We start from the raw sequence: 21,027 nt of genomic DNA, 5'->3' as shown, positions 1-21,027 counted from the left end.
ACACACACACACACACACAAAACAGACAACAGACAAGAAACAAGCAAATACATAGCAAGTGTGATGAAATAAATTAATTTTAAAAGAAAAATATGAAAAGAAAGAAAGAAAGAAAGAAAATAATTCAGCTAGTTTCAGTATTAGTTCCTGTGTGTATGTGATTGTGTGGTTACTCAAATCCCATAGTAAACTTGACATGTACATTTTGTGATAGGGGCCAATTAATGAATGTCTTTTGTGTGTGTGTGTGTGTGTGTGTGTGTTCGTCAACCGACATATGTGGGTACGAGCCGCTGAGGTGGTTGTAAGAAAACCCGCCTGGTTCAGTGGTTGGGGGCTGATTGGGATTTCTGATTTACCAGCCTAGCCAAAAAGTTGAGGTACACCCCATGTAACATGGTCATTTGCAAAATAAAGTACAAGCACTTGTTGACGTTTATATTGAGTCTTAAAATTTGCAGCTTATTACAAACAAAAACCATGGACAGTTGTATCAAATATTAAATCAGTGTTTGTGTATTTATTAGGTTGGAGCAAGGGGAGAGCCAGTCCTCCTGTGGTGGCAGCGAGGAGAAAGATTGACCTGATGGAAAAGTTTGCTAAACCGGAACTACCCTCTTCCACAGCAGAAACATCAGCTTTGCCATCTTCTGACCAACCATAAGAAGATACAGATACTTTGCCATCTTCTGACCCATCACAAGCAGATATGGATACTGGTACTGTGCAACGTCACTCCGCTGACATGTGTTGGGCTTTTGTCAACATTGATCAGCTCAATCTATTGCTGAAAGGTTTATATCCTGTACTGAATGCTTGTCTGATAGCAGTCTGATTATGAAAGAAGGTGATGCATCAGCCCAAGGATTTGCACAGGCCCTGCATCTGGAGTGCATATGAGTGTCCATTCAAGTCTGCAGTTGTTTACTCTTCTCCCGGTGTTTGCAACGCTTCGGGTGGTAAAGTTGCATTTTAAATAATCCGCGTATGACCAAGTTGGTACATGGAAAGGGACATTCAGCTTTACAGAAATTTGCTGCAGTGTTAGGATTGAGCACAGAAATACTGTAATTAAAATGTTGCAACTTTTGAATGGCTTGATAGCTTTGTTCCATTTGTGTATATATAATTATGTAATGTTGTTGATGATTTGTGAAGCATCATTTCTATGCAATGGAATAAGAAATCAGTGCATCCGTTGGGTTTTTATGAGTCTGACAGTTTGGTTCTGATCAATATTTTCATATCAGCACAAACACAGATAATTGACTTTTTTAATGTTTTCATATAATTTTTTTTTAAATCAAAAAAATCTGATAATTTGATTATCAAATCATTTCCCCTTCATAGTTAAAGTGTTATTCTGGTTAAAAAAAAAAAAACACCCCATTAATTCAAGCTCTACTGTGGTACTAGTTTACCAGGGTACTACTGAGACTCTTTTACATGCTGTTTTCTCTACATGTAATTTGAGACAAAATGTGGTAATTAAAATGTTGTAACTTTTGAATGGCAAGATGGATTTGTTCCAATTTTGTATATGTTGTTTATGATTTGTGAAGCACCATTTCTGTGCATGGAATAAGAATACAGTGGATTCCTTGTGTTTTTATGAGTCCGACAGTTTCGTTTTGATTCATATCTGCACTAACATAGATGAGTTTTCAAATGATTTTTAAAAAAAAGTCTGGATAATTTGATCGTCAAATCATTTCCCCATCATAGTAAAGTGGTTATTCTTATAAAAACATATCAATTCAGGCTGCACTGTGCTACTAGTTTGAGGTACTGGTTGGAATCTTTCAAATGCTGTTTTCTCTGAATGTAATTTTCAGACAAACATCTGTAATTAAAATGTTGCAACTTTTGAATGGCTTGATGGATTTGTTTCATTTTTGTTTATGTTGTTTATGATTTGTAAAGCGTCAGTTTTGTGTATGGAATAAGAGTTAAGTGCATTGGTTGGGTTTTTATGAGTCTGACAGTTTGGTTCTGATTCATGTTTTCATATCCGTACAAACAAAGATGGCTGTTTTCATATGATGTATATAAAAAAAATCCTGATAATTTGATTGTCAAATCCTTTTCCCTACATAGTAAAGTGGTCATTCTGATAAAAACATATGAATTCAGGGTGCACTGTGCTACTGGTTTTTTTATGTACTGGTTCAAATCTTTAAAATGCTGTTTTCTCTGAATGTAATTTTCAGACAAAACGCTACAATTAAAATGTTGCAACTTTTGAAAGGCTTGATGGATTTGTTCAGTTTTTGTATATGTTGTTTATGAGTTGTACAGCATCAGTTCTGTGTATGGAATAAGAGTTCAGTGCATTGGTTGGGTTTTTATGAGTCTGACAGTTAGGATTTCATGTATTTTTCTTATCAAAACTGAACCGGTAACTGAAAATGCTAAATTAAAATAATATATTGCTTAGAAATGCTTTTCGATACACAGAATTATTAAACACACACATATTGCTGCAAAGAAGAAAAATTGGATCAAAACATGCACTGGTTCACAAACTGCAACATTTGTAAAAAAGCACATTTTATAACGTTTTTCTCACATTTTGGTGAATAAAACCCCCAAAAATTGCTTTTCACTCAAAATTTAAAATGGTTTCCCTTAATTAGGTTATTCTGCTTGCAAAAATCAAACAAGCAGCAAGCTGTTTCCAAAATAAAAAAAAAAAGTGCTTGCCTACCCTGTCCCCCCTTAAAAATATAAAAATTATGATCAAAATTAAATTTCCGAAATCAATTTAAAAACAATTTCATCTTATTCCTTGTCGGTTCCTGATTCCAAAAACATATAGATATGATATGTTTGGATTAAAAACACGCTCAGAAAGTTAAAACGAAGAGAGGTACAGAAAAGCGTGCTATGCAGCACAGCGAAACCACTACCGCGCTGAACAGGCTCGTCAGTTTCACTCCGTTATGCACAAGCGGCGGACTACGGTCATTGTGAAAAAATGCAGTGCGTTCAGTTTCATTCTGTGAATTCCACAGCTTGACTAAATGTAGTAATCTCGGCTTACGCGACTTGTTTAGTTGTTGGTTTCGTTGGGTTCAGGATTCATGACATATTTTAGTCCCAACCATGTATTGAAACCAATAGGAACGGCAACCAATTTGAAGTATTACCTACTGGTGGAAATGTTTCATCTGTCTCTGTGTCTGATATAAAGGCCAACATTTCTGTGCGTATTTTGTACAGTTATGCACTGCTGGTCATCTCTGTTGCAGGTGGAGGAATTGGATTGTCTTGTCACAGAACTGGCTGGTTTTAAAAGGTATGAGGTGCAATTTGTGTTTGTTTGATTGATTGTTTGAATAATGTGTCTTCCTTGTTAGGGTCTGCATCGGTCTGCATCTTTTCATTAGACCCAGTTTTCATTTTCTTTTGATTGCATTAGGTTATCTCAATTTTGCCTGATAGTGGAGAATATAGCACTGGTATTCTAGAGCAGAATGAGTTAATCATGAAAGGGGAAAGAATACCAATGTTGATGACGCTTGCAAGATTTTGAGTGTTAAGTATGAGAGAAAGAGTATAACTGGTAGATTATTTCGGTTGCCAGATTATAAAATTGAAATCATTCTGTATTTGACATGTTGCAGCCATTTCTTGATCTGCGGTCAGACTTACACTCGGAAAGTAGACGTGGATTGTGTCAACACTCTTGCCAGTCTTGGGGCCACAGTCCACAAGGTAAGTTATTGATGTGTGTGTGTGTGTGTGTGTGTGTGTGTGTCCTTATTGTTATGGGGGCGAGGACGCCCCCATTCTATACGGATAGTTTAGAGGTTGACCATGGGCAGCGCCATTTTGTTGTGAAATACGTCATCAGTTTGTGTACACAGGAAGTTGTGACATCCGTCACCCTATGGGAGGGGTGGAGGCAACATTGTTCATCTGTAGAAAGTTGTGAAATCCGTCACCCTATGGGAGGGGTGACGTCAAAATTGGTCATCACAGAGTTTGTGTAACACAGGAAGTTGTGAAATACGTCACCCTATGGGAGGGGTGACGTCAAAATTGTTCAACAAAAACATGATATGTCGCATTGTGCAGGGTCAACTGCAACAAACTCAAACCGAGCCATTCATACCTAGCTGTATTTGAGTGACTTATATACCCGACATTTTTATTTCTTATTTTTAGCACAGGTGTAGGAAAAATCATGAACCAAAATGTTATTTATTTTCTAATTTAACATTTTTTTTTACAAATATGACCATGGTCTTTTAAACATACAGTGACATTAAACATTGTTATGTTAAAAAAAAGAAAAAAGAAATAAAGCTTTTGTGCACAAATCAGAAAATACATTGTACATTTTACCTACAGGCCAAACAGTGTCTGTTGGCGGCAGAGGGCCCAGCAAGTTGCTATTTTTAGATCGATTAAAAGTTGTCAAGAACAGGCGCTTACATTTGGATGTGTCCACTGATAGTAGGTTTGGTTGTGATCAATCAGAATGATGTAGGAATAAAAATGTATGACAGTTTGGTATGATGACATGTAATTCAAATATGCTGAAATGTAATATTATACATGATATAATATTATTATGGCTGTTGCCATGACCATGAACCCCAAGAAAGGTTTAATGTTATGTAAAATCAAAATACCAAAATCAAGCACCTACTAATCTGGTCTCCGGTGCGGCTTGGACCAAAAAAGGATGGACACGCAACTCGCTCAGCCAGCCAGCGCTGCGAGACTTACAGCGGCCAACTTCGCCGCGGCGCGCTCATTGGCTAAGTATTGAACTTGCGTCAAGGCCGATGCGCGTAGATTCCCAGAATGTTTACTTTCGGTTAGATTCTTCGACAGCATTCGCAGAGGTGACTGCCGTATTGTGTACCGCAGTCAGAAGTAATGTATTACTTTTGGGAGTTTAGTAACGTGATATCAGTTTTCAATTGTTCGTTCACTTATATTGCTTTCAGATTTAACACACAAGAAACAGTAGCACGGTTTTCGTTGCGAAAATGTGCATTGGCAGTGCTACGCGATCGAATTGTGTATTATGTACACGCGGTGTTTTTCTCAGGAAAAGACCGAAGCGACATGTGACGTCAGTCGTTCAGCCCGCGAGCGGTGGGATGGGGGGGTTCACATGGTTTGTTTGTTTCAGAACCACACCCATATACACACATTTCACATGTAAACCATTTGTCCGCCCCCTGTCGATATTTATCGACTAAGTTCCTTGTGTTGCTTTGTTGATGCTATTTAGTCTCCTGTGAGAGAGAATACATGTAATAGACAAAGGGGCTCAGAGGCAGTGAGCAGCTAAAATCAATCAATTGGTGCACATGGCTATGTCTGAAGCTGTGAGATGCCAGTGTTGGTGTGTATCCCAGCAGGCAGTGAGCAGCTAAAATCAATCAATTGGTGCACATGGCTATGTCTGAAGCTGTGAGATGCCAGTGTTGGTGTGTATCCCAGCAGGCAGTGAGCAGCTAAAATCAATCAATTGGTGTACATGGCTATGTCTGAAGCTGTGAGATGCCAGTGTTGGTGTGTATCCCAGCAGGCAGTGAGCAGCTAAAACAAATCAATTGGTGCACATGGCTATGTCTGAAGCTGTGAGATGCCAGTGTGGGTGTGTATCCCAGCAGGCAGTGAGCAGCTAAAATCAATCAATTGGTGCACATGGCTATGTCTGAAGCTGTGAGATGCCAGTGTTGGTGTGTATCCTAGCAGGCAGTGAGCAGCTAAAATCAATCAATTGGTGCACATGGCTATGTCTGAAGCTGTGAGATGCCAGTGTTGGTGTGTATCCCAGCAGGCAGTGAGCAGCTAAGATCAATCAATTGGTGCACATGGCTATGTCTGAAGCTGTGAGATGCCAGTGTTGGTGTGTATCCCAGCAGGCAGTGAGCAGCTAAAATCAATCAATTGGTGCACATGGCTATGTCTGAAGCTGTGAGATGCCAGTGTTGGTGTGTATCCTAGCAGGCAGTGAGCAGCTAAAATCAATCAATTGGTGCACATGGCTATGTCTGAAGCTGTGAGATGCCAGTGTTGGTGTGTATCCCAGCAGGCAGTGAGCAGCTAAAATCAATCAATTGGTGTACATGGCTATGTCTGAAGCTGTGAGATGCCAGTGTTGGTGTGTATCCCAGCAGGCAGTGAGCAGCTAAAATCAATCAATTGGTGTACATGGCTATGTCTGAAGCTGTGAGATGCCAGTGTTGGTGTGTATCCCAGCAGGCAGTGAGCAGCTAAAATCAATCAATTGGTGTACATGGCTATGTCTGAAGCTGTGAGATGCCAGTGTTGGTGTGTATCCCAGCAGGCAGTGAGCAGCTAAAATCAATCAATTGGTGCACATGGCTATGTCTGAAGCTGTGAGATGCCAGTGTTGGTGTGTATCCCAGCAGGCAGTGAGCAGCTAAAATCAATCAATTGGTGTACATGGCTATGTCTGAAGCTGTGAGATGCCAGTGTTGGTGTGTATCCCAGCAGGCAGTGAGCAGCTAAAATCAATCAATTGGTGTACATGGCTATGTCTGAAGCTGTGAGATGCCAGTGTTGGTGTGTATCCCAGCAGGCAGTGAGCAGCTAAAATCAATCAATTGGTGCACATGGCTATGTCTGAAGCTGTGAGATGCCAGTGTTGGTGTGTATCCCAGCAGGCAGTGAGCAGCTAAAATCAATCAATTGGTGCACATGGCTATGTCTGAAGCTGTGAGATGCCAGTGTTGGTGTGTATCCTAGCAGGCAGCGGCCTTATGTACAGTGTTTGGCAGTGAGCAGCTAAAATCAATCAATTGGTGTACATGGCTATGTCTGAAGCTGTGAGATGCCAGTGTTGGTGTGTATCCCAGCAGGCAGTGAGCCCTTGGAAGGTAAAGTGCTGGTCTAGTCAATAACATGAAGAACCCCGCTGCGCCCTCCTTTCATTTGACTTCCCCAGTTTGGACACCCCATTTTTTCAGATTTTATGTTTGTAACATCCGCAAATCTATTTCTATTTTTAGGCTTCTTATCTCTTAGGACTTGATTTTTTGAGTTTTCAGTGGTCTTTAACTCATTGTCTCCCAGGTACGGATATATCCGTACCCACTCATATGGCTCTATCTGACCAGGTACGGATATATCCCCTCAGACTGTTAGCTTCAGTTGCTTCCTGTAACAAACTAACATTGATCTAACATCTGCATTCCAGCGTGTTGATACACAGTTACTACACAGTTACTACTATTCAGAGTGACCTGCTGCAGGCACAGTTGGTCTCGGCTAAAAAAAAAAAACTTGATCAACATAGGTGGGGTACAAAGTGTTAAAAGGGGTGTGGGGATGTGTTCCACTGTAACGATTATTCCGTGGTATTGGTGGCTCTGAAAACTTAAGGGGCAGAGTTTTGATTGCCTACATGCGTTCATGTTTATCTTATCTATCTTTATATATATACGACTTGTGTGTGTGTGTGTGTGTGTGTGTGTGTGTGTGTGTGTGTGTTCGCGATGCACGGCCAAAGTTCTCGATGGATCTGCTTCAAATTTGGTGGGCATATTCAGGTACACCCCGGACACAATCTGGTCGATGAAAATTTTCAACACGTGCTCTCAGCGCGCAGCGCTGAACCTATTTTGATTTTTCTGTTCATCCATTCCCAGTAACTCTTCCTTATCTTCTCCAGTGTTTTGCGTTTATCTCCCTTCCTTCGTGTGGCGTCAATCCATATTCCCGTTACTATTTTTAGAAAGTCACTGTCCACAACGCTCAATCCATATTCCCGTTACTATTTTTAGAAGGTCACTGTCCACAACGCTCCTTATCTTCTCCAGTGTTTTGCGCGTTTATCTCCCTTCCTTCGTGTGGCGTCAATCGCGTACGGTGCGCCACTCACCCGGCGAAACCGGCGTACGGTGCGCCACTCACCCGGCGAAGCCGGGTATTCGACTCTACTTCTTCCCGGCGAAGCCGGCTACTCGGCGAAGAGGGTATTCATCTAGTTATCTATATCTGTACACTGCTCTTGGTACTTCTACTGGAGACTTTCCTGAAAAATCCGTAATTAATGTTGATGTTTTAATTCACAAAGATGCTTGACACACAGTTATGCCTAAAAAGTATGGTACAAATATATGTACATATATGTAAAACAAGACAGTTACTGATCTAAGTAGCAAACGTATATACTGTAAAATAAAATCACTCCTTCAATTATACACACAGTGACTGCATTGATTAGCAAACGTATAGGCTGTAAAACTAAAACACTCCTTTGATAATGCACGCAGTTACTGGAGTTGTTAGCAAAAAAATGTTGATTGACACAGTAGGAAGCAACTGTATGTGCTGATTATTTAATAAAATGAATGTACATGTAAGATGAAAATGACAACTGCTGTTGAATCAACACTTTGGTAACAATGGGGGCAACAACAAAACACAAAGAAGTCCGTTGCTATGAATGAAGAAAATTGTAAGATTCAGTGTGAACTTAAAATGTGTTAAATATACATGCTGTTTTGGATTTCACTCATCCAAACAGGAATGTCTACTAGTTCTTGCTTCTCTTCAAAAAGTTACGAGAGAAGTGGTAAAAACCTTCATTAATTTTTCTAATACAGGCAGTATTATCAAGTAACATTTGCAGATTGCCTGGTTTTAAATCGGTCTTAAACAATTTAATTCTTTTGATATTGACCATATTTTATAGTCGTGAATGTTCAATTTTTTTTTTGTTTTTTTGTTTCAAACATTTGTTTTGATTTCTGAGTTGGGACACAGAAGGAGCAGTAGTTTTATCAACACAAAAGTAATTTTATTGTTCAGCTTTTGCACAGAAGCTACTGTTTGCATTTAAAATTTACTGCACAAGAAGACATGCAATTAAAATAAAGAGCACTGAGCACAGACTTGTTATTGCCTTTGTGCTTAACTCTGCATGCATATATATACAGAACTTGCTTCTTCTGCGTTCGTGGGCTGAAACTCCCATGTACACGTGTTTTTGCACGAGTGGAATTTTACGTGTATGACCGTTTTTATCCCGCCATTAAGGCAGCCATACGCCGCTTTCGGAGGAAGCATGCTGGGTAGTTTCGTGTTTCTATAACCCACCAAACTTTGACATGGATTACAGGATCTTTTTTGTGCGCACTTGGTCTTTTGCTTGCGTGTACACATGAAGGGGGATAAGCCACTAGCAGGTCTGCACATAAGTTGACCTGGGAGATCGGAAAAATCTCCACACTTAACCCACCAGGCGGCCGCGGCCGGGATTCGAACCCTCGACCTTCCGATTAAGAGGCCGACGTCTTACCACCCCGCCACAGCGCCCGTCGACAGAACTTGCATTCAGAATAATTGGACAAGGGCTGTTCAGCACTATACTGGGACATCCACATAATCCTGGTTGTATTTTTTTATGGACTCCTGTTGTAAAAAAAAAAAATCAAATTGGAATTTCTTTGGCAAGAAACGTGGGTGATGTATATCGATTTTACTTTGAAACAAAAATAAAGGAATAAAGCAAAAGACATTTTTCCGCTAGCATCTAATCTAGGAAGCTCTTTTTTCCCATATGGGTTTTGCAAAATATATACATACAAGGCATTTTGTCTGCAGCAGGAAATATGCATATATATATGTACATCGTATTATGCAAATCAGAACAGAGTCGTCATTCACAGCGGATAGTGTTTATATCTTAAACACAGGCATGCAGCCATTGCTGAGAGGAACATTCACAGTCACAACATTGTATTTCAGGTTAATGACAACATTACAGGCAATAAAAAGCCTGTCTTATAGGTGCATGCATTGTTCGGAAGTGCGTATGACGCTTTGTTGTTGTTGTCTTGTTTGTCACCTGCAGAGATATGCAGGCTACCTGTGTGAAGTGTACTATGTGGACTTTGTGTAGCTGACGTATGTACAGTGGAACCCCCTTTTAAGACCCCCCAATTTAAGACTCCCTCCCTTTTAAGACCCTGTTTTCTCAGACCTTCTGTTCATGACCTCTGTAAAATTACCCCCTTTTTAAGACTCCCTCCTTTTTAAGACCTGATTTTCTCAGCTTTGTGGAGGTCTTAAAAGGGGGTCCCCAGTACTGTGGTAGGTGTCAGTGCCATGAAAGGACATCCATGGGACCAGCCAAATGTGTCCCTCCCTACATTGCCGGTGGTCTCTTACAACAGGTACATTATGGTCGGCGTAACACTAACATGCTAAGGGACAACAAGGCATACTTTATAAGGAGGTGTCCTCTTATTAGGAAGGCCTCGCATTGCTGGTGCCAATGTATTGTTTCTTGTGAATTTTTTTTCTCATGTACATGGCCTGCTGTTGAAACCATGACAATTGACATAGGCCAAATTGTACCCTGTGAAGCTTGGATTTGTTTTACCATGTCAGTTGGGCTAGCATGTGGTAAGAGGCGACTAACGGATTCTGTTTCTCCTTTTACCCTTGTTAAGTGTTTCTTGTATAGAATATAGTCAATGTTTGTAAAGATTTTAGTCAAGCAGTATGTAAGAAATGTTAAGTCCTTTGTACTGGAAACTTGCATTCGCCCAGTAAGGTAATATATTGTACTACGTTGCAAGCCCCTGGAGCAATTTTTTGATTGGTGCTTTTGTGAACAAGAAACAATTAACAAGTGGCTCTATCCCATCTCCCCCCCCCCCCCCCCTTTCCCCGTCGCGATATAACCTTCGTGGTTGAAAACGACGTTAAACGCCAAATAAAGAAAGAAAGTCAGTTTGGCCCATTGTATTTTTTCTTTGTAAATGTTTTTTTTACTGCTCTTGAGCTCATGAGGGGAGCCTTCATCCTTGCTACATATTCATCATATTATATGTTCTGTTCAAAAGCGCATGGTTTTACTGTGAAGGTTCTTTCTTCTCTTCTCCTTGTATTGGTATTCTCCTTGCGTTCTTCTCTTCCCCTTGTATTGGTATTCTCCTTGCGTTCTTCTCTTCCCCTTGATATTCTCCATGCTCATATTATATGTTCTGTTCAAAAGCGCATGGTTTTACTGTGAAGGTTCTTTCTTCTCTTCTCCTTGCACATTGTATGTTCTGTTCAAGAGCTCACTATTAGGGTCACAGTGCTTTCTGCTCTACTTTTTCTTGTTGGTTTTGGTGAGGAGAGCTCCGTCCCGCTGCTCCAACGCTTTTTTCACTTTGCTGACGGTCTTGCTGCTGAGGTTAAGGGCAGCCTTCATCTGGCCGGAGTGGTACAGCGTGAGAAAGGCGTCGCCATCGATGTTGCGTGAGAACACCTGGTGCTTGAGATTGTCCAGGCCGTGACGCTCACACCACCTCATCATGAAGGTCACCGGGTAGAAATGGATGCCTCGCGGCCATGCGCGTGCCTCAAAGTGAATGCAGTATGGTACTGCGAAAAGGACAGAAAAAAGACAGTGATGAATTTCTTGTTGTGCTGAAACACAGGCATGCTCTTAGCTTGCCATGGTTGGTTATCATTATTATTTTTTATCGTCTCTTCGGCTGATATTGCTATTCGAGACCGCTTTCTATGGTAAAGGTGAAAGTCTCATGCCCAGAGAATCCGATTTCCTCAAATTGATTTTGTTTCTTTTGAGAGCTCCGCTAAACTAATGTGAGTGCCTTGTAAGTTGTAGTCCTTTTTTTCCTCGTCCATTAATGTTTCCATATACTTTTCTGGATCTTTTGAAATCACCTTGACGCTTGTGAAGTTGTTCACAAATTCCCTGTGTGACCATTACCCAGTGTATGCATGCCTGTTGGGTGTCCTTGTTGGTTTTGATCAGGCTATGTGCGCCGGTCCCCTCCCCCCATTCCCCTAGACCCCCGTCTGTCAGTTTAGATGTCTTGGTAAAGGCAGCCTCCCTCTCTTTATTTGACACACACACACACACAACATCCCCCTCCTCCCTCTCTCTCTCTCTTTCTTTTATTCCTCTCTCAAGAAAACTTACCCCCATTGTCGTATTTAAAGGAGGTTTTCCACTTGCACCCTTTGGTCTGGCAACGGAAGGTCTCGGTGCCATAAGTGTCTCCATTTTCCCGGATGCCCGCCGTTTCCTCGAAACGCCAGACGTCGCATTCCCCACACTTGGGACAGGTCGTGAAGCCACTGTTGAAGAAGGGGATTCTGCTCTCGTCGGCTTGATCTCCCTTGGAGGACTGTGGCTTCCAGATCAGCTTGTGTGGATCTGGAAAGAGAAGTGGGAGATTTAAAGGCACAGGGGATTTAAAGGTACAGGAGATTTAAAGTGGGAGATTTAAAGGCACAGGAGATTTAAATGCACATTCCTTCCCATGTAAACAATTTGGCTCAAGTACCATCTCAGACCTTCGACAAGGCCATTCCTAAGCTTAAACACACACAACAAATAAATATCATGACTGCTTCCTGTGAGTTGTATTTTTTTTAATGAAAGAATTTCTTAAAAGGGCATTAGTCAGGATGTTGAGTTGTGTGTATGTGTCCAACTGGAGGGATGCTCTTATCCCGGCTAAAACCCTTGTCACATGTCAGATAGAAAGCAAAACTATTTTCACGGGGAAGGACCTGCCTTTAAACGTCAAGTTACGTTTTGTTGTTTGTTTTTGTTTTGTTTGTGTTTTGGAAATTGTCAGGTGATGGAAATTGTCAGGTGATGGGAATAGAGGTGATGGGAATTGTCAGGTGATGGGAATAGAGGTGATGGGAATTGTCAGGTGATGGGAATAGAGGTGATGGGAATTGTCAGGTGATGGGAATAGAGGTGATGGGAATAGAGGTGATGGAAATTGTCAGGTGATGGAAATTGTCAGGTGATGGGAATAGAGGTGATGGAAATTGTCAGGTGATGGGAATAGAGGTGATGGGAATAGAGGTGATGGAAATTGTCAGGTGATGGAAATTGTCAGGTGATGGGAATAGAGGTGATGGGAATTGTCAGGTGATGGGAATAGAGGTGATGGAAATTGTCAGGTGATGGGAATAGAGGTGATGGGAATAGAGGTGATGGGAATTGTCAGGTGATGGGAATTGTCAGGTGATGGGAATAGAGGTGATGGGAATAGAGGTGATGGGAATAGAGGTGATGGAAATTGTCAGGTGATGGGAATAGAGGTGATGGAAATTGTCAGGTGATGGGAATAGAGGTGATGGAAATTGTCAGGTGATGGGAATAGAGGTGATGGGAATAGAGGTGATGGGAATTGTCAGGTGATGGGAATAGAGGTGATGGGAATAGAGGTGATGGAAATTGTCAGGTGATGGGAATAGAGGTGATGGAAATTGTCAGGTGATGGGAATAGAGGGAGGGCATAGGATAGATCAAATGCTTGTTCTCTCTCTTTCTGTCCTTGCCTATTTCCAGTTCTATGAACCCCTCTTCAAGAGCCTTCTGAGAACAGAATCAACAACAAAAGCTAACCACTGGTATTGCCATAATTGTCTATCTTAATGTTACTTTGTCCTTTCATGCCACAACTACCATCGATATTTGTCCAAAGATATAGGGGAGTTGGATTTTCAGAGAATTTAAACCTTCCTTTGTCAACTATAAATACAGGTTGAGGGAAGGTGGTGGGGTGGAGTGGCATACGGAGATAAGTGTAGAATCATATTGCTTAAAAAAGGCATATTTATTACTGAATGTGTGGCTTGGGGGTGGGGAGGAGGGAGAGGTAGTTTGTGTGTGTGTGTCTGTGTGTGTCTGTCTGTGTGTGTCTGTATCCGTGTGTCTTGTGTCTGTGTGTGTGTGTGTGTGTCTGTGTCTCTGTGTGTCTGTGTGTGTGTGTGTGTGTGTCTGTGTGTGTGTGTATGTGTGTGTGTGTGGATGTGTGTCTGTGTGTGTGTCTATGTGTGTGTGTGTGTCTGTGTGTCTGTGTGTCTGTGTGTCTGTGTGTGCCTGTGTGTCTGTGTGTGTGTGTGTCTGTGTGTGTGTGTGTGTGTGAGAGAGAGAGAGAGAGAGAGAGAGAGAGAGAGAGAGAGAGAGAGAGAGAGAGAGAGAGACTTTCTCTGTCAAATATTTCCTTTATACCTAGAAAGACTGAACTCCAAACGTCACGTGTCCAAACATTAATCACTGTGTTTTTTTCTGGTAAGCACAGATAATTCTTCCCATGTCATGCATTCACGTCCTCCTACTAGGTCAGCAATCTGCTATTACCCCTATCGTGAGCCTTTGGCGGTCTTTCACCTGACAGGGTCGGGCAGTTTCTGCTTCGCCATTTCCTGGGTCATTCATCATCGCCTCATTCTTCCGTCAGCGAGAGAGAGAAGTACACGTCATTGTGTACGGAAGGCGGTGTTACAGGGGGAGCTTTATGTTTATGATCAAAACGACTCTCAGAGGGACTTTTCACCCAAAATATTTATTCCAGTGGCTGACTATATTATAACCAACCACAAAGTGATGATTTCAGAGTCCCAATGACAGGACAACCATCTTTTGATCTTCTGCTCTCTGTTCGCTGATTCCTGCCATATCATGATATGTGCTGATGGTGTAGTACTTCTCTTTAAGAGGAAACGAACCGGGTCTTAACACAGAGGGAGTCTTACAATGGCGGTAAATGCACAGAATTTATAAAGCAGAGTCTTGAAGTGTGAATTCAAAGTTTGGGGGTTGGTCGAGTGTATCGACTATTGAAGACGGTACGTTTTTGTTCTTCGAGTTGGTGGGCGAGGGGGTTTGTGTCTCCGGACCCGTACGTTTTCGGATGCTTAAATATCGGGCTTTTCTTTGTCCATGCATGATACAACTAATCAGAACTGATGGAATCAAAAGAGAAGATTTACTACCTGGGCTAACTGTATTGTCTATCGCCTGCGCTCTGCACCCATTGCCCACATCCAAGGGGTATTTAATAGGTGAAGTTGCCCTAGATGGGGAAGCACGGATACGCCCGAAGGTGTCTTTTCCAGTGATGGGCATTTCAAGGAAAACCCTAAATGTAAATGATGACAGCGAAAACGTGATTAACTTTCACATTTGAAGTGCTGAGAAATGACTCCACATTGCTTTGGCCACATAGATTCGAAGAATAGATGGAAATAAAATTAAGAGAAAGAAAGACAATGTCGGGACAGGAAAGGGGGGGAATAATTAGTGTCCATTTATTGCAAACTGTGGCGTAAATACTAGACTGATGGTGTTTTGTCAGCACAATTTCAGTTTCCAAACAGGCGAAGACCGCTTTCCTTTGATGTAGGCCCTATTTTTGACTCAGACGCAATTTGTGCAGCTTGACTGTGAACGGTAACGTGTTCATGCAGCCTGGATAGCGAGCGTTGTTACGCCCCATTTTGTCGCATCGGCCCATTTTATGGGCCACCCTCATGCCCCATCTTATCGCATTACGACAAAATGGGTTTACTCTCATACCCCAATTTGTCGTACGTGCTGATCAAGCCCGTTGCTTATAGACATGGTGTATGCAAACATTCCCATCCTTCTGTCCGTCCGTTAATAGTCAGTCAGTCAGTCAGGCAGAGAGTCCGCCCTTCAGCAAATCTGTCAGTCCTTCTGTCCGTCTGCCATCCGTCCGTCCGTCCGTCCATCCATCCATCCATACGTATATTCGTTTCTCTCTCTCTCTCTCTCTCTCTCTCTCTCTCTCTCTCTCTCTCTCTCTCTCTCTCTCTCTCTCTCTCTCTCTCTCTCTCTCTCTCTCTCTCTCTCTTTCTCTCTTCTTTCGCCTTCCTGAGCTAAACATCAAAATATCTACACTCGCGGCCCAAACATGGGCAATGTGCAATAAAATGGGGCGTGAGGGTGGCCCATTTTGTCGTAATGCGTCAAAATGGGCCGATGCGACAAAATGGGGCGTAACATAGCGTCAATCATTAACTTTGAAACGGGTTTCTCCTTCATCGGGAACCTTTTTTTTTCTCACCCGAGTAAGCTAGTCATCACGAAAAGAAAGGAAAAAGAAAAGATGAAAAGAAAGCCACGAATGAATCGTGACGGAACGGACAGCAAGCCTATCCTTACTGTACTCACGCATACTTACGCATGGACACGCGCACTTCTGACTCCCTTGAACCCTAACCGTACACACGCGTTGGTAAATGTGCGAACATTCTTGTGCAAGGGAGTGCGTGCAAGGGGTGGAAATAACAAAGATTCTGAGTTCGAATCTTTATCCACGGTGACAGCTTTTTTTCTCAGAGAAGAACACCCCCCCCCCCCCCCCCCTTCATTTTTTTGTTGCCTTCGAGCATCACCAACCACCCCCAACCCACTCCTAACCGTCATTTCTGCTTTTATCCTTCGGCTCATTTACACCTCGATCAAAGATCTTGTAGGCTACGCTAAGAGCTAAGAGCGTAGCCTACAAGATCTTTGCCTCGATCCCGCTGTGTCTTTAAAGCGTATCTGCTTCTATAAGACATCTTTTGTGTTCCATGTGTTGTTAATTGTTTTCTAGATAGTTCTGCGTTTGTTAGGTTACTCATGCAACAGCACGCACACTGCAGTAACCAGAGAAACGTTATGTAAAACAGCACCCCTGTCTCGTATCTTGATTGCATGGTTGTTTACAAGCGGACTGTAAACTCCTTGTTCGGTTATTAGTTGTGTTTTTTAATTTTTTTATTTGTACCTCTTCCTTAACGTGCGCCACACACAAGACAGAAGTCGCAGCACAGGCTTCATGTCTCACCCAGTCACATTATTCTGACACCGGACCAACCAGTCCTAGCACTAACCCCATAATGCCAGACGCCAGGCGGAGCAGTCACTAGATTGCCAATTTTAAAGTTCGAACCCACGACCTCCCGATCACGGGGCGGACGCCTTACCACCAGGCCAACCGTGCCGGTTTCTGTGTGTGTGTGTGTGTGTGTGTGTGTGTGTGTGACCGAGAGAGAGAGAGAGAAAGAGAGAGCGTTAAGATGATCCTACGAGCGCACTCGATCCTGCTGACTTGCAAAAAAATTGCACGCTGCAATTTCTGACGTTGACGTACGTCACTGATTGTAATCAGCCGACACAAAATCTCCCGGCAAAGAGAACCCAAAGAAAATGGGGAGACTCGAGAAGGGTGGTAAATGTAAAGTATATGTAACAGGCCGGATCTCTCAGTGACCCATTTGTTATGTCGTCTTCCCCGTGTTGACTCTCGTATTTCACGTCTTGTCTGACAGCTGGACGGTCGGTCTAGCTGGACGATCGGTCTGGTTGGGACCGGTCAGACTATGGTCACATTGTTGTGTGTCCCTGCGTAACTGGCCCCCTTACCGTTGCCCACACCATCTGAATCATGCACATAGTTACACTACTTCTACTCTTCTTAGGGGCGGATCACATCATTTTTAAGGGGGGGGGGGGGGGGGGGCAAATTTCCTTTAGGGACAATTCGACGACGTAAAGCGTTTAGTTGGGGGCGCAAAAATGGAGCAATCTGGTGCAGTCTGAGCCAAGAAACTTCCCTCAATACACCCTATAAAAAGAATAAAATTAAGAAGACAAATTTGGATCAAATCAAAGGAAATTGACCGATCTGGTGCAACCTGAGCCAGCAAATTACCCCAAAACCTTCCAAGACCGTCATTTAGAAGACAAAGGCCGGTCTGGTGCAATCTGAGCCATCAGTTTTTATTTATTTATTTAATTAAAAAAATTAAGGCTGGGGGGGGGGGGGGTCCGGAAACCCCGTAAACCCCCCCTGGATCCGCCCCTGCCGCTTCTGGAAGCAACCGTACTTTTCTACAGCAGCGAACAATTTGGCTAATGAAAGCAAGCAAAGAAACTGACAAGCAAAACTAACATGCCACGAAACTGATAAGCAAAACGAACAAGCAAAGAAGCTACAAAAAAACAAGCTACAAACAAAGAAGCTAACTAACCTGTGGTCAACAGGCTTAACGGTCGAAGATCGAATGTCACAGACCTGCTAGGTATACTAGTGAAACACTCATTAAAAAATCATTACGCTAATTGTTGGTGTTGATGCAGTTATTTTTTAACATTTTTATTTGCGGAATAATAAAAGACGGAGAGGACCACCGTTGGTCGACGTATGTTCCCCTGTATTGCGCAGCTCAAGATTTTGATTTCACGGAGCTATATACAAAATAGTCATTTTCAACAGATGTAAAACTATGCATAAACTTGTTGTAATGAATCTGCTGTTATCTAAAAATAGTGCATACGCCTTGCGAAATGTTTGTATTCAAGATTGTTTGTTATGGCTTATCGTTTGTTATGGCTTATCGTTTGTTATGGCTTATTGTTTGTTATGGCTTATCGTTTGTTATGGCTTATCCTTCAGGTACGCTGCCTTTGTCGGGCGCATTTTGGATATTTGATGTTACATCCACTATGTGGATGGGAAGTGCCATTAACATCACTTCACGAAAAAGAGTCACGTTGGTAGTTCTCTTGTATATTTTAATTGTTGTTTTTTTATAGCGAGACGATGGCAAGGGGGGGGGGGGGGGGTTCACATGAGTTCCTCTAATCATCCGTGCCATCGATGTGTGTACTGACTGAACCTCTTAAAGGTAACAAATCCAGGCCTGTCTTATACCAGTTCAAACAAAAAGAAAAGGACTCACTCATCGCAATGCTATCAATATTTCTTTGAGACGTTTTGTGCAGAGCTTTTTGTGTTGAGTGTCAGGTGATGACGTATTATGCCTTAAAAAAAATCTGCTTTTTTTGTCATGTTGTTTGTTTGCACCTGACTCTTTGTGTGTGTGTGTGTGTGTGTGTGTGTGTGTGTGTGTGTGTGTGTGTGTGTGTGTGTGTGTGTGTGTGGAAATCTCTCCACGCACACGGTAACTTAAGAACCCCTTAAGTTACAGTTCAACATGGAAATGTAACCTAAGGCGTGTGAATTGTCACTTAACAGTGTGATATGTCACCTAGATCTCAAATGTGGAAAAGCCGCTTATGATGTTGAATTGTACCTTTGTTGAATTGTAACCCGAAGTTGAAATGCAACTTAAAGAAATATGTTGAAATGTCTCCTAATGTATTGAAATGTAACTTAATGTACTTCTATACGACAAGAATGTTTAAAGTCTTCTTTTCATAAACATCATCTATAAAAACATGTTGTGCATTTCTGTGTACATGATTTGTGGTAATATCATGATCAAATATCTGTGGCTTCTAATCGGAAATTGTCCATCGATCGGCAGTACTATACACACTATTGCTTTTCAGGTTGACGATATCACTGAATAAAAAGTAAATAGTAGATATGGGCTGTTTATCCCCGAGTACGCAGTACTAGGGTCCTGCAGACTTTAATTGTGTGTCTGTGTGTCTGTCTGTCTGTCTGTCTGTTCGTCTCGACTTAACAGCTTATTGCTGGGAAACTACTGGGCGCAGTTCGTTCAAAAGTTGATACACTAACTTGATAATAGGTCCGATTGATCGTATTAAAACTTCATAATGTTACCTGGGACCTAAATGCGAAATATTCCACAAAAACGACTCTTAACGGGGGGAGGTTTGGCGGTTGGAGTACAACTGCCGTGCAGCTAATGGAACAGCCAACTAGCTTGTGCGAATCACGTCCGCCTATGGCCAAAGTGATCCGGGTTCGATTCCCGGCATGGGCGGTCTATATTTTTTTTATTTTTTTTAAAATTCTTGTTTACTATTGTTTATTATGAACGTTTTAATGTTTTATTTCACTCTAATAATTTTTTTAATTGTGTAAAATAAATAAATAATTTTTTTTTTAATTCTTGTTTACTATTGTTTATTATGAACGTTTTAATGTTTTATTTTACTCTAATAATTTTTTTAATTGTGTAAAATAAATTAAAATTTTTTTTTTTAAATCCACGTGCACAAGACGAAAGCACGTCGGCCTATGACCAAAGTGATCCGGGTTCGATTCCCGGCATGGGTGGTCTATTTGTTTGGGTTTTTTTGCTTTTTTTTTTAAATTCTTGTTTACTATTGTTTATTATGAACTTCTTAATGTTTTATTTTACTCTAATAATTTTTTTAATTGTGTAAAATAAATTAAATTTTTTTTTTTAAATCCACGTGCACAAGACAAAAAATTTCATACTGGGGGAGCGAGCCAGTCTAAAGAGTACTCGGGTCCAGCGCCAGCGTTTTTTATTTTGAGTTGTGACTGATGATAAAACTATTTTTCATTTCCCCCGTAAATTCCGCACACACTGTCACTTAAGATAACTACAGAGTTCAATAATAATCATCACAGACGAGCATTTTCTTCACAGCTGCACGAGGCAAAGGGCAAAAGTCAACAGTGTCTTCAAAGTTTGTCAATAACATAAGTGTCACAGAACAAACGATCAATCCCAATAACATTTCATATGGGTGTTGAACTGTCTCTTAAAACGACTTAGGCACTACCCAAAATTTAAATATGCGAGCAATATTATTTTCACTTTTTTACAAACAAAAGTAGTAGCAAATGACATGTTCTAAACGAATGACAGCCATATGTGTCGAGTGAACCTGTTGTGATGTTGACCGAAACTTAAGTTACAAATCAACAATTTCGTGTGTGTAAATTTATCAACATTCATTTTGTAAAAAAAAGTATCAAAAACCATTTTTCTATGTTTGTCTTTTTCTGTGTTTACTTTATACATGTAAAAGACGGCGCATGCCAAGTAGGTAATCATTTTGAGAAACCGTTTGGTTGTAATAACACTTTTTCCTTCGGATTTGACATTCGTTATTTTCCCAGCTCAAAGCAACACAAGACGTTGTCAAGACTCACATGTTAAGGCTGACATCTCTCAGAACCGGAAAAAAACCGTGTGTGTAAATTTCAAACTGGTAAATCTTAATCAAATGAACTAATTTGGCGACCATTTTACCCCTTTATCATTAAATTTGCTAATGAGAATCAAAAATGAATTAGTATAGTCGTTAAGTGACATTTATTGGAATGCGATTATTGGAAGCAGATAAGGTCGTTTTATAAAACAAGTTGGATTTTTGTACCTATCTTGATATTGTAAAATCACATTTAATCAAAATCTGCATTTAGATTAAAACAATAGTCTCCGTGTGTGTGCCAAAGCTTAGGTTACATCTTCCACACGCGTCAGGTGTGTGTGTGTGTG

General features: G+C 41.4%; 2 protein-coding genes across 5 annotated transcripts in view; one reads left to right on the top strand and one right to left on the bottom strand.

Annotated features, from left to right (window-relative positions):
• Positions 1-21,027, top strand: part of LOC138960306 (adenylosuccinate lyase-like) — a 50,306-nt gene that overhangs the window by 9,478 nt on the left and 19,801 nt on the right. For all 3 annotated transcript variants that reach the window (XM_070332151.1, XM_070332149.1, XM_070332150.1), the window contains exons 7-8: positions 3,252-3,298; positions 3,627-3,717. In XM_070332151.1, the coding sequence (XP_070188252.1) occupies positions 3,252-3,298; positions 3,627-3,717 (138 nt within the window). The remainder of the gene's footprint in view (positions 1-3,251; positions 3,299-3,626; positions 3,718-21,027) is intronic.
• The window catches only part of LOC138960301 (uncharacterized), a 14,481-nt gene continuing 3,836 nt past the window's right edge, over positions 10,383-21,027 (bottom strand). Inside the window, exons 3-5 of one of the 2 annotated variants that reach the window (XR_011453938.1) lie at positions 11,939-12,175; positions 11,020-11,373; positions 10,383-10,867 (exon numbers count right to left, since the gene is read on the bottom strand). Coding sequence is in view for 1 of the 2 variants with exons in the window: in XM_070332144.1 (XP_070188245.1) it covers positions 11,096-11,373; positions 11,939-12,175 (515 nt within the window). In the remaining variant the exon portion in view is untranslated. Of the gene's footprint in view, positions 11,374-11,938; positions 12,176-21,027 lie in introns of both variants that reach the window. The other variant, XM_070332144.1, reaches the window with a different exon arrangement.

The sequence above is a fragment of the Littorina saxatilis genome, linkage group LG2 (assembly GCF_037325665.1).
Source record: "Littorina saxatilis isolate snail1 linkage group LG2, US_GU_Lsax_2.0, whole genome shotgun sequence".
In the NCBI taxonomy this organism is placed as follows: Eukaryota; Metazoa; Mollusca; class Gastropoda; order Littorinimorpha; family Littorinidae; genus Littorina; species Littorina saxatilis.
Note: the sequence above shows the minus strand (reverse complement) of the source record. Positions and strands in the feature narration are given on the sequence as shown.